This window comes from Alligator sinensis, unplaced genomic scaffold (assembly GCF_000455745.1).
Source record: "Alligator sinensis unplaced genomic scaffold, ASM45574v1 scaffold103_2, whole genome shotgun sequence".
NCBI lineage: Eukaryota > Metazoa > Chordata > Crocodylia > Alligatoridae > Alligator > Alligator sinensis.
Genome location: NW_005842166.1, coordinates 329,688 through 343,443, shown reverse-complemented (window position 1 = coordinate 343,443; position 13,756 = coordinate 329,688). Strand labels below are relative to the sequence as shown.

At 39.1% G+C, this 13,756-nt stretch overlaps 1 protein-coding gene across 1 annotated transcript in view; it reads right to left on the bottom strand.

The window, feature by feature from the left end:
* Nucleotides 1-299: 299 nt before the first annotated feature.
* ELAVL1 (ELAV like RNA binding protein 1) overlaps nt 300-13,756 on the bottom strand; it is a 73,112-nt gene continuing 59,655 nt past the window's right edge. Inside the window, exon 6 of the mRNA XM_006025754.3 lies at nt 300-9,144. Coding sequence (XP_006025816.1) covers nt 8,820-9,144 — 325 coding nt within the window. The 3' untranslated portion in view covers nt 300-8,819. The remainder of the gene's footprint in view (nt 9,145-13,756) is intronic.

The following is a 13,756-nucleotide window of genomic DNA, read 5'->3' as shown; positions in this document are numbered from 1 at the left end:
TATCCGGTTTCAAGAAAACACAGATCCTTCTGAAAAAATTTCAGCATTCCAATCAGTTAATGTACAATGCACAACAATATCCAATCCCTGTGGAGAAAACAAAGTATTTTAACAAGTAAAAATTAAGCAAAACCCCAAACTGTAATTTTATATTTAAAAATACTTTAGTTTTCATTCCGGATCACTTAGAAACATTATGAACAAGTTTAGAACAGTGTTTAACAAAAATAGCAATGAGCACATGGTAAAAACAACAAGAAAAAAAGCCTTTATGCTATTTACAAATTATTTACTTTGTATTTTTAAAAATTCTGAAAATTTTGCAAGCGATTTGTGTTTTGTTTTTTTTATTTTTATTTTATTTTTTTTTTAACTTTAGTGAATACCATTTAGAAAATAGAATGGTCTTACTCCATCCACAGGGTACTACAAAAATTATTCTTCTTTCATAGGTCCTTTAAGAAGTGGAGTTCTTGAATAGTAAAACTTTCTTTTTTACGTTTGTTGCTTAAAAAACATTACTAAGAGCTTCCAAGCGTATGAATTAAAATGCAACGAAAAGATGGTCTTTGTACATGTCTGAAAATATTACTAAAATAAGCTAAATTTACATAAGTACTCTCAAAATAACACAATGGGATTCAACTTCATTTTAGACATTTGGAAAGCAGTGTCATACTTTATTTAAAATAAACCCATGTAAAAACAAAGTTAAAATGAAAATGGTACCTGAAAAATAAATTATTTGATATAAAACAAATCAATAACTTAAAAACACACTAAATATACAAAATGTTTAACCATATACTGTACAGTATGGAAAACAATTGATAAAGTCTTCTGTCCCACAAACAGATTACTTTATAAACAAAAAGGTTACATAAGTTAAGGGAAAGAAAAAAAAAAAATCAGTAAAAAGACTAGAAGTACAGTATTATTCAAAGTTACTGATCAAATAAAGATTTATCCAAAATTATGATGCTTCAAATGTCTCAAGTCATTTTCTTCTTAATGACCAAGTGAAAAAGTTTACCTTTATCACTGAAAGGTTGTTTTAAAATGCCTAAAAATAGGGAACAATAATTAATGAGAATAATTTTAAAATGTGAACTCAGTAGCAATATTTCAAGATTTCAGATGGTAGTTCCGCTTTTACTGAATTTCCATCATTATTAACAAATGCATTTAGTGTTTAACGTTCCACTCAACAGAAAAATATTTGTAGTTTAAATTGATCCTTTTTTTAACCAGGTGTGATATATAACAAAACTGCAGCAAGACTGAACAAAGTAACAGGTTCTAAAGGCAAAGCCACTCACTGGGTGCTTTGTGTTGTTTTAGAAATCATAGGAGTTTAACATCAATTGTGGTTTTTTTTAATCATGCACAGGGAGAAAGATTACACCTAATTTTTTACTTTTTACTACATATGAAGGCTACAAACAAGGCAAATGGAAAAAAAATAATGCTGTATTTGATTTAAACCAAGAAAAGGTGTTTTGTTTTAAGTTAACTGTAATTTTCAATTCTACTGGTTGCACCATGTAGATACTAAGTTTTGCATTATACAAGTACCTTTTTCTTACAAATAAAAATGAAGCAATTATGTTCTCTTATGTCTTGTAGTTTTATAACACAGTGGAAACAAGTAGTATATGCCTATCATATGCTGAGCTTTATCAATGTTTATTTTAACCATCTTGGGATAGTGTTGGGATTTCCCAACATGAAACAGTAAACGCAGACCTATGTTTAGGAACCTGCCTTGAAGACAGCAGGTGTCCCTGCTGCCAAACAGAGATTAAAGTACACATGGTACACAGTGACAAATTCACTCCTTGAAGAAATGGATACAACCCCATGAATGGAGTTGTGCCTGCTGATGCTAGGTGTGAATTTGGTCCCTTCTACCTAAAGCTTTACTTAGGTGCCAAAATATAGAAATGGTATAATAAGGTGCTTAATTGACAGTGTTACTAAGAGCAAGCTTCCCTATAATGGAAGTCAAAATATATGGTAACTTACACTAAGACAGCTGTGCTCAACCTTCTGGCCCTGCAGGCTGCATGAGTGACTCAGGGCAGGTCCACAGGCTGGATGGGCAGGGCTGATCTATGAACCAGATCCCATGTACAGTTAGTGTGTGGGGTTGAGTCAGGGTGTGATCCTGTCCATCAGCTCAACTGCAGATCAATCCATCTGCAGGATCTGGCCCACACACCAGATCTGACCACAAAGCAACCCCATGTATTGATGCAATCTGGTGTGCAGGGCCTTCTGGCTTGCAGTGCTCCCCACAGGTCCAGAATTTTGGAAGCAAGGAGCAGCAGCAGCATTAATTGCTAAGGCTCTGGAGGACATGGCAATTAATGCTGTCACCACCCCCCCACTGTCAAATGTCTGGACTCATGGGGAGCTCTGCAGGTCCAATTACACAGACCTGCACGCTGGATTCAGCCTGCAGGCTGGAGGTTCAGCAACACTGCACTAAGAGGTAGTATTATGACACAAAACTCTATATTTTACTTTTGTAAATTATGGTGACCCAATAATTAATTAAAAATTGTACAATGAAAAAACATGTTTTCAAACTGTAACAATGCATTGCAAGTAAATATCAGGGGGCCTAATTCCAATAATTTTTTTGTTAGAACTAACCTAGCATATTTAGAGACATCCTTCTGAAGTCCATTACATGTTATATAATTAAGGAAACTTTAGTTTAAGTTTAAACTTTAGTTATTTCAGTTTTATGCTAAACTGAAGCAAGCTTTCAAAAACTTCTGAGGAACCACCATTTTATTGCCTTAATCCAGAAGATTAAATAATGTAAAATTCTGCAACTGCTTATAAAGAGCTCATTTGAAATTGAATATTAAAAAAAACTGGCTTGTCTTTTCAAGAATGAGCAACATTTATACTGTTGAACGTCCTCTACAGTAAGTGCTACAGTAACCTACTTCAAAATTTTGAATTGCTTTGCAAGAGTAAAATTGCTACAACTTTCCATGCTGCTGTAAAAATACTACAAAAACAGATGGCTTTACAAACCTTCAGGTGCAAAGGTATTCAAACCATTTGCTGTCTGCAAGTGTAAATGACCACATACTGATCATCTACAGTTAACTGCAGTGATAGATCCATAATTTGTTCCAATGGCTTGGATACCTCAGTATTTTTAGTGTGTTTTCTGATGCTATCATGATACAGATGTGCTGAAAATCAAAATAAAAACAAACCAAAAAACCAAACAAACAACAGGAAAGGAAAAAAAAAGTTTGAACACACACCACTGGTAGGACACTGCTCAGGACAGTGATGTTTCCTGATGCTTCCCCTTCCACCCCAAGCATGCTCCTGAAATCCTTCACAGTCCCAAACCTAGGAAGTTGAATGGCGGGGTGCCACAGGGCTCAGGGACATGAAAACAGCATGGCTACATTGATTCAGATCTCCTTCCTCCACATCTTACAGCATTGTAGGGCACGGAAGTTTAAAGAATCCAAACTGTTATGATGAAATGGCTTCAGAGGAGGATGATCCTCTCAACATTTACTTCAGTGCATGCATAAGAAAGTCCTGGTGTCTTTGTAATTGAAACACTCTAAAACCACTACAAGTTGCTTTGCTTCTGCTCCATTCATAGCTTTCATGATTCTCAGATTTATTTTGTTGCTGTCTTCTCACGTGAAGGAGTTGCATTTACCTTTGCACAAATGCACACAGCAACACTGTAATTTATTTGACTGCATTTACTGTGAAATGTCCCTCTGTGTAAAAAGCCAAAAGAGGCCCATTTCTGAAGACTCGATACATAGGCCTTGGCTGCTAGAGAGGTAAAAATCTTTCCATAATGGAAACTTGTACAGTGAAAGTAAATGAACTGTTACAAGAAATTAGGAAAAGCCCATTTTTGAATAAATCCTTCAATCAATGTAAATTTTAAAAAAAAGTTTAAGTTTAACAGTTTAAATGTTAATTATGTATCTTAAAAAATAACAGCCGAAGCCCAGAACACTTTCACAGTCTTGGAGGATATTCCATCCTTTAATTAGGACAGCTTTACCTTACCTACAAATTGTCTCATCTTAGAGTGAAACTCCACCAGCCTTGCAAGAAGTGCCAGGTTTCCATATTCATATCAAATTACAGTGGCAGTCCAATGCAGTTAGTGTGTTTAGCACCTATACTTTGGTCCTGTAAGAGCCTGCTTAGAGCTATGATGGTAGGAAGTTCTTGCGGGAATAGAAAGACAGGTAAAAACAAAGGAAGTAAGATGCCAGCAGAGGTTCCCCTCCCAACAGAAACTGCAGGCTTGATGAAGGGGTATACCTGTGGCAGTCATGCAGCTTTGATTAAAAAATACCAATCCCACGCTGGAAGGTATCCTGTCACAGCTTTTCTGGCCATGGCTGGTTCAGGGTTAGACACAGAAATGGGCCTTTACATAATAGGATTTCAAATTGTGGTAGAAAAACAAGATTCTGGGGCAAATATCTGCCCAAGTATTAGAAGTCAGGGTCATCAGGCCAAAGAGAGTAAAACCTATGCCAACTCAAATCAGGGCATATCCTAAAAAAAGGGGATTATGCGAGTGAAAGGCATACCACTATGTGTATGTTTTAGTCACTAGTGTTTAAATCACTAGAGCATTCACCTTCCAAAACCAGTCCTTATAATTTAAGGCAGGAGGAAGGTAGCTGAATGTCGTAACAAATGACATGACAAATTCACTTTAAAATTGACCCATTTGGTTAAAAATAAATAGCATCACCGATCTGTTTTACTGTTCTTTCACCTGTTAGTCCCTTGAGCATTCATCAAGGTTTTCTTGAATGTAGGTAAAGGTAAGTGAATGAAAAATAGGCTCATTCTCAGAAATTTTTTTAAGCTTCCATGATTCCACTGTTGGCACAATCAGGATGGCCAGTGAAAAGGCTAATGCCCTCCAGACCCGCTAATCTTGATTCCGTGAAGTTCAGCTTCTTCTTCTTTGGATTAGAGCCTTGATACCACCTAACCCAGTGCACACATTATCCTCTGAAGCACAGTAATTGTAGCATTTGATGTTCAAGAGATTATCAGCTTGACTTTCATTAGGTCAACACTAGAGTGATGTCTGAATGCTGGGGGGGGAAGCAGATTAAAGGTGCCCACAGATATTTCACGATTATCACAAAGGGCTGAAGTCAGAAGAGTCCTCAGACAGTGTGGCCAATTGTGTGTCAGATTCAGCATGTGCAGGGCTGATCTGATCAGGATGCCTTAGTCCAGTTAGCAAGACCTGGCATTTTCCTATATCTTACTTCCCTGTTTTGACTGATGAGAAATCTGAAATGGAAAATGGGCCTTTACATGTATAATAAGCTCTTGAGAATGAGTTGTACAGCTCAAAAAGCTGCAACATGGAACACAGATGGAAACAGAGGTGCTTTCTTGAAGCACTTGTTCTGACTATTTGGTCATCCAAAAGGAAGAGTAATGACTCGTACACTCCCCCAACAGATGAAGTGCCAAAAAATACTAGAAATGCTGATGCTCTGATAGAAACTGGAAAATACCTAGTGCACTAGATGTCTAGATACAGAGCACGAGTCCGTCCAAACCATCAAGCAGAAGAAATTGAACGATTTCTTTTACTAGACTTCAGAGTTTTGCCTGAACCTCCACCATGCAGTCTTTACAGATGGACTGAGCAATGGGAGGTCCAGCAAGAGTCAAAACTCACCTATCTTAGTTATCAGAAACTGAATGCCTGCCAAAATTTCTCTGCTTGTGGAGTCAGACTGGCAACACTGTGGGTGGTGACAAGGAGGTCTGGTCTATAAATGAAGTGGCTTGGATGACTCAAAGGGACACATTCCACTCCTCAAGAAATTAAAAGAACTGTTTCTTTTCTTCCCTTTTCTCCTGGCTGGAAGAGTGGTAGATTACTCAGACGAATCAAACAGACAACATTAAACAGGACGAAAAGAAACCTGATGAAAGGAAGCATGGCCCAACATGTTACTAGAAATGGATTCTTCATCAATGGATGAAACCATTAAATTGTTCCTCACTCATGTAAGAGAAGAACACAAGACAAAAAAAATTAATGCAGCTGAAGCCACCAACAAAAGGACAGTGGTGTCACAAAATCTTCAAGGAGAATTTTAAACTAAGAATAAGGCTTGGTAAGCTCTCAGTAGTAAAACTAACATAGCCTACTCAAGATGTTTTACAGAGTAGCATCCCCCTTTTAACATATAATATATATATATAATTTATTAAAAGGTTAAAAGGGTGGATGCTACTCCGTAAAACATCTTGAGTTGGCCATGTTAGAGGAGTTTTACTACTACAAGCTTACCAAACCTTACTCGTGTGTGTGTGTGTGTGTGTGTGTGTGCGCGTTTTAAGGAGCCAGGAAATGAAAGCTACTACAAGAAAGATCCTGGGATCTTGACAGATGTACTGATGGAAGAGTCAAAAGGCACAAAAAGTTCTGAAGACAAATAGAGGTGATGGAAAAGGATGGAGTGTGTTTATTTAAATAAGGATCTCAGGATGCAATATGGAGCAATGGATCAAGCAACACTGCTAATGCCCAGAGGACATGGGAAAAGGACAACTTTCTGAGAAGGGAAGGAAATGGAAACGCACGGGAAAGGGGTTGGTGAAGGGTCCTGTTCCAGGGCTATTGTTTAGAAAGGACATCCAACTCAGCTGAGCATAGATGCACCTCAAGAGCTTGGGGTTGGCAGAAAAGGGAAGGTCGCATCTATAAAATGGCAGAGAGCACTTGAATTAACTGCATGTGAACTCAGCCTCGCATGCTCTACATAGCCAGAGATGATGTCTACCACCACTGAGCTCTCCTGGAGTCAGCTGAGAAGGGCTATGTGCAGCAACAAACCAGCAGGTTACTGGATAGGCGAATGACTGCCTGCTGACTGAAGGAAAAAACAAAAAACACACGCACCCCACATACTGAAATTAGAGCAAAGTCCCACAGTTGTCTGAACAAGAGAGAAAAGTGCCAAAAATAAACGATGGCAATGAGGAGGGGACAGAAATCCAGAGGTGGCACAGGACTGTAGGTCCTGCTGCTGAAAGAGGGCTGCAAAGCAGAATCTTCAAGAACCAGCTTTTGGGCACTAAACAAACACATGCACTGAACCATCTCCAAAACCCAAAGGGGAGGCCTGACTACTCATTGTTTTTTGGAGATTGGCAGAGATTCGCTCAAAAGAAAAATGCTGCTGAATTGTCCCAATTTCTGCATTTCCTCTGAACTTTGGTGAGAAAACCCAGATAATGTTCTTAAAAGTCACTCAGGTGGAGGACCCTACTCCTGCACACTATGTACCTACCTCCCCTGCATATGCTGTATCTGACATAAGAAAATCCTTTTCAGACTTTCTAAAGGAACATCTACCATATTTTTAAATCACTGTGGCACATACTTCTTATGTGACAGGGTTGTTATAGTGCTTTTCTTTTCACATAATTTTTTCTCCTATGCATCTGTCAAAGGAGAATTATATTATTTTAACGAAGAACTATAGTTCTTTTTTTTAAAACAATACTCTTTAAAAGCTGGACACTTTGTGCAATACTTAGCAAAAAAAATAATATAAAATAAAAAACAAAACAAAATTTGAGCAAAACAAAATCAAATTTAATGGTCTTAAATGCAAAAGTAAAAACAAACAAAAAACACAAAAAAGCAAAAGAAAATTAACAGAAACAGAACAACTCAAAGATTCAAGGCAGTCTGCAGAAAACTTGGGGGATTAATCTTTAAATCTACAAATCAAGGTTTTTTAAAGTAATATCTAACTTGCAAGAAGTAAGTACTTTTCTGCTGAGTGTTCAATACGTAAAGCTAGTCATCAAAACAAAATCCTATTAAAATAGAAAAATCTAGCACTCATTAGAAGGGATGCGAGAAATACAATGCTCAAATGTTTAACTGTTTTTACAAAATAAAACTGCCCTTAGGTATTCAAAACAATAACGATCTTTGAAAATGAATAAGAATCTTGCTGCATTATAATGTACCAGTAAGTAGTGCACCATGCATTGATATCTGGACAGAAGAGATTCAGTTTGGTAAACAACATATATTCACACTGTTTTTGGAGTTTCGTTTTGACTCTGAAATCCTCCCAGAGTTTCTCTGAAACTCTTTGGTCCATTCCTATTAGAAAATGGGCTTTAAAAGTATTTGTAAAACCTTTTAATTTGACAACTTGGCTACTCTTCAGTGTGCAACTTACCTCATCAATGGTGTTAAAAGTTATGCTAGCATGCTACTACTTACAAGACCTTCACTTTATAAAGTCTACTCCTCAACTAAATGTAGCGATGAAAATTACTTTATAAAGCAGTATACTGCCAACTAAAACAACAGTGCTTTCAACTTTTTTCCAAGCTTCAAAGGGGACGGGGGAATGACACACTAATGGAGTCAGCTAGATAGTTCGAATAAAAAAATTCCAGTTTTTGCAGACAATATTCAATGGAACAAAATTCAGTCTCATAAGTGAAAGCATGCTTCAATTTTACCACCATCCAGAGGGACTTAAGCTATTAGGGGCTTCTTATATATATGTTTTCAATGAAATAACTTAAGGAACTTAAAATTGGTCTAACATTGTGGGATTTCAAACATTTGAACATGTCAGTTGCATCCCAGAGTATAAAAACCTTTTTCACTTCTCATTTAGACTAAGACAAACACTTGTGAAAATTGGCGCAAAATGAGTTTTACACTAACAAAAATGTTTCAACTTCTGTCACTCAATTATCTATTCCATACAAAAAGCACGAGCAAGTTATTTGTGGGACTTGTTGGTTTTGAAGGAAACCTGTAAGATTTTGTCCCCCAGGCGGTAGCCATTAAGACTTGCTATGGCCATTGCAGCTTCTTCATAGTTTGTCATGGTCACAAAACCAAAACCTTTGCACTTGTTGGTGTTGAAATCTCGAATAACTTTCACATTGGTAACCGCACCAAAGGGGCCAAACATCTGCCAAAGGATTCCCTCATCAGCATCTTGACCAAGGTTGTAGATGAAGATACACCAGCCAGAAGATGCGTTTCCTGGAACATTTACACCAGAAAGCCCACTCATGTGATCTACACCCATAGGAGAGAACCTAGCAAATAAAAAGCACAATATTTCATGTAAAAGTTCAATTCAATCAAATAAATTAATTTGAATGGGAAGCAACTGAATAAATATTCTTAAAACTTCTAGTCAAAATATTTGACCCTCCCCATTTACCATAGGATAACCAAATGTCAGCAGGTAGAAAGAGAAAAAAAAGAGAGTCAAGTGCTTTGAATTTGTCACCAGGAGCAAGGGGAAATTATAAGGAGAAAGGGCTAAGCTAGGCAATAGCTGCAAAGTAGGATTATGCAATTTCCACTATGTGGGGCAATCAACGCTAGTTTGAAGCTAATCTAAACTTTCAGGATACTTTATGGCATCAATATTGAACTACTAAATGCTACCGAGTACCAGAGGCCTCCCACAAGCCTCAAACCATCTTCAGCCATCCCCATTTTCTCTCAAAGAGGCTTGTATAGGGCCTCCTGGAGCAGGGTCTGCCTCTACAATAGATTCTCATGGCTTCTCCATTCAAATTTTCTCTCATGCGAAGCATAATGAAGCTTGATCTCTTGTCCACCGTAAGGCAGCAGGTGAAGGCAACCACTGTCACTTCTGACTGGCAGATACAGATACAGGTACCTCAATCTCTAACAAGGTACTCAGTACAATATTAAAACTTCTGTAGTAACTGCCCACTAGTTGGAACGACCCACATTGTTAGTAGAGTATCACTGCCAGTGGATTTAGACATTTTTTTTAGTAATTTGTATGTTAACGATTAATAATTTTATATTTAGATACCGACTAATGTATAGTTGGCAGAAGAACTGTAATAATCATAAACAGAGTTTAGTTACAATTTTTCCTTTTCGTTGTTTTTTTAAATGTAAATGCTTTCATCTCGTGTCATTCAAATCCATGCCTTACTAGTAAAACTCTTGACTTCAATGCATTTACTCCTGATTTACACCAGTACAGAAAAACAATCAAGTCCAGGGTGACTGTCCTACCCCGTGCACATCGTCCTCTCGCTACTCCCTGCAAATCCTGCCTCAGCGCTACCTGCATAGACCCCAGTGCAGTACTTCAAATGAACATGAGACTTTACTCTCAATGTTTTCTTTCTTCCCCAACTTAAATTCTACTCCTTCACCTATTTTGTCCCTCATGTTCCATTTCTATCCCATAACCTAGGAAATTTAGTGCATTAAGTTATTTTAAGAAAACATCAAAAGTTGCATAGCTAAGTACACAAAAACTTTAAGAAAAGTCCAACTGAAAGTCAAACATAAAATGTAATTCTGTTCCCATGTACTTACAATTTGATCATGTAAATGTGTATTCGCATGTGACTGAAGAAGTACCAAACTGCATTAATTTGAAAAAGCAGCTGGCATGCTAGAAGCAGAAAAAGCATTCTAGAACACATCAGGTGCCCAATATTAAATTGCTAATATGCCAAAATTGCCCAACTTCTTGGACAATGCTTTGCTGAGCAGACTCACTAACTTCATGACTTGCCAATATTTATTTCACTTTAAAAAGTTTAGTGTTTTGTGCATCTTTTCCATGTTATTTTTGGACTTTTTAATAAAAAGTCCAACCCCCCCCTTATTTATTTACACGTGACCAGAAAGAGGCCTGGTTTTGGGTGTTTGTTTTTTTTTGTTTTGTTTTTTTTTTTAAGATTTACATCTCAACAGATCACCAATCCTGGAGACGGCCATGGATGGATAGGAGGAACTCACTGAACTCAAAAGTTATGCAACGTTGGTTCCAGCAATCAGTACCTTGTTGTGCTCCTTGTATTTGGGTACTAGGTTCAACAACACCCTAGTGCAGCAGTTAGCTCCTTTTTAGCTTAAACACTAAAGAGGAAAAACAGCTTTCTGTGTGGATGAAGGAGGAATAGCCAAGATATAAATCACCAATGCAAAACAATTATAAGAACTAATCTGTTCTCTAGAAAAAAAAAAAAAAAAAAATCAAATCAACAAAATGTCTTACTCCTAGAAACTAAAAAGCTCCAGGGATGTCCCCAAGGCAGCCCACAAAGAAAGCAGCTACAATAAGCATTCTGGGTATATGAACACAAGGGGCTGGCTTATAAAAACAGAAAGAGGTACGATACCCCAAACCCATGGAAGACTGGAGACATTCCAAAGAAGTAATTTAAAGGTTCTCTGGTCTATAAAGCAAACTTGCAGCAACTGAAAAATGTGTGCGCAGAACTCCACATGTCTACCCCACAAATTTTTATCATCTCTTCCTGAACCATGAAGTTTTGTAAGCTCTTGGGGCGCTATAGTGCACCTATGGATGTTTCTAATTAGTATATTTAGACAAATCCAAGATGACCCTGAATTTAAGACAACCCCCTCAATAATTAGTCTCTGTATGTGGGAAATATAGAAAACAAATTGTTATAATTTCCATGTACAGAATCTAATTAAAGGAGGGTCATCTTAAATACGTCCCCAGCACCGCTGAAGTGGGGAAAGCAGCAGGGGGTGGTGGTGGGGTGATATGCAGCCTCCTTGCCCTCTGGCCCTTCCGCCTGCAGCTTGTCTGCCCTCTTCCCTCCCCCGCATTGTGCTGGACCCTCTACTCCATGCAGCCACTGCCCGCCCCCCTCCCCACTCCCTTACTGTCAGATGCAGCTTAGGCTTCACTCCCTCCCAGGCACATGGAAGCACATCCCCTGCCTGGCCATGCAGCAGCATGCTGGGGCAGAGCAGCCACCACGGCTCATTGGTTGGGCAGGGGGGGAATGGTGTTTCCATGTGCTCTGTAGCTCTGGAGGGGATAGAAATAGAACCAGACATGCACTGACAGTAAGCAGGGGGGGGCAGCACACAGAGGCTGGAGGAGCTGCTGCTTCTGCATGCCCTGGGTTGCAGCCTGTTGTGTGCCCTGTGAACTACAGCAGCCACCATGGCACAGGGCACACCATGTGGCAGCTTTGGCACAGGGCAGCAGGGGCAACTTTGGCTTGGGGAACACAGCTGGAGCTGGCACTGCCATATGCCCTGTGCCAGAGTTGGAAGTGCTGGAGTCAGACCTGATGCCATGTGACTTGGGAAGCTTTTCTAGTCTAGATCTGGCCTGGGGCATGAGGCGAGTTTGACAACCCTGCTATACAAGGGAAGAGCTTTCCCTCAATTTACATAATGGTAACAGGATAAAAAGAAAAAATAATATTTGGGGCATAGGGAGGGGGAAATGGTAAGCTGTTTGCTTTTTTGATCACTTCTTACAATAATAAGTTTTTATTGAGCCGTCTCCAGTAACTCCCAGATCTTTTTTTTTTTTCCAAATAATTTTTACAACCAACTAGAATCCAACTGTGTTCCATTGTTTGACCCATGTACCTTGACAGCACCATCTAACTGCAGTCTTTCCACACTGATATAGTAAAGGGTGTAATCAGAAAATCACGTGTCCCAGAGAGCATCAGTACGTGAAAGAAGGACCTATTCTAGAACTCTGATGCAAGATTGTTCTGCTCAGACAGACCAAATTCCTTGGGAATTAAGTTCTTCACTATAGACTACACAGAGATTTTGCCAAGCACAATGCTTCCATACCAACTATAAACTAGATTTAGATGACTTAGAACGAGTGTGAACTGGTACAACCCTCTACCACCTCCTCTTGCTGGACTCATAGCCACTCTTTCACATTCATAGATTGTAGTTGGAAGGGACCCTGAAAGATCATCGTGTCCAACCCCCTGCCCCAGGCAGGAAAAGGACTGAGGTCAGACGATCTCAGTCAGGTGCCCATCTAGCCTCCTCTTGAAGACCTCCAAGTTAGGTGATAGTACCACCTCTCTCTTGGCAGCCCGCTCCAGATTCTGGCCAGATCTTTTATTCAAATCCCTGTTCCTCACAGGGAATTCACAGTAAAACAGAAACACGGGCTTTTTCTTGGGCTCAAGTCAAACAGTGCCTTCTAAGAGTCATAAAATCATAGAAAATTAGGGTTGGAAGGGACCTCAGGAGGTCATCTAGTCCAAACCCCTGCTCAAAGCAGGAGCAGCCCCAACTAGATCATCCCAGGCAAAGCTTTATCTAGCCTGGTCTTAAAAAAACCTCCAAGGATGGAGATTCCACAATTTCTTTGGTTAACCTGTTCCAGTGCTTTACTACCCTCCTAGTGAGAAAAGTCTCTTCCAGGCTTACAAAAGCAAGCAGACTGCTTACAAATTTTAAAAAAAAGGTACTTTACATTAAACTAAACTCAGTGTGTCCCTGCACTGAACCCAGCACAGGCCCAGAAGAGGCAAGGTGTTAGTTCGACCTGGCTCACACAACGTCTGTATAGACTGGGCGCTTCTGTGGGGCTTTTTTGGCACTTTTATCAAATAGCCAAAAAGCCCCACTGAAGCACTCTACCTATACAATGCGGAGCCAGTCAAACTAACAGGCTGCATCTTCCAGTAAAGCGCTATTTTGTTCTGTTTTTTTTTCATTTCTGTCACCAGCCATAGTGCCTTTCTCCAGGCTTATAAAACAAACAGTACTTGTTCTCAATGTTTTGAAAGCAACCTGCACCTTTCAACAGGCTGCAAAAACTTTCCAGACTCACTCAACCTCCTTTTGCCCCTTCTCTTGCAGGTAGAGCCTTCTTTTGTACTCTAGACTGGGAATCCG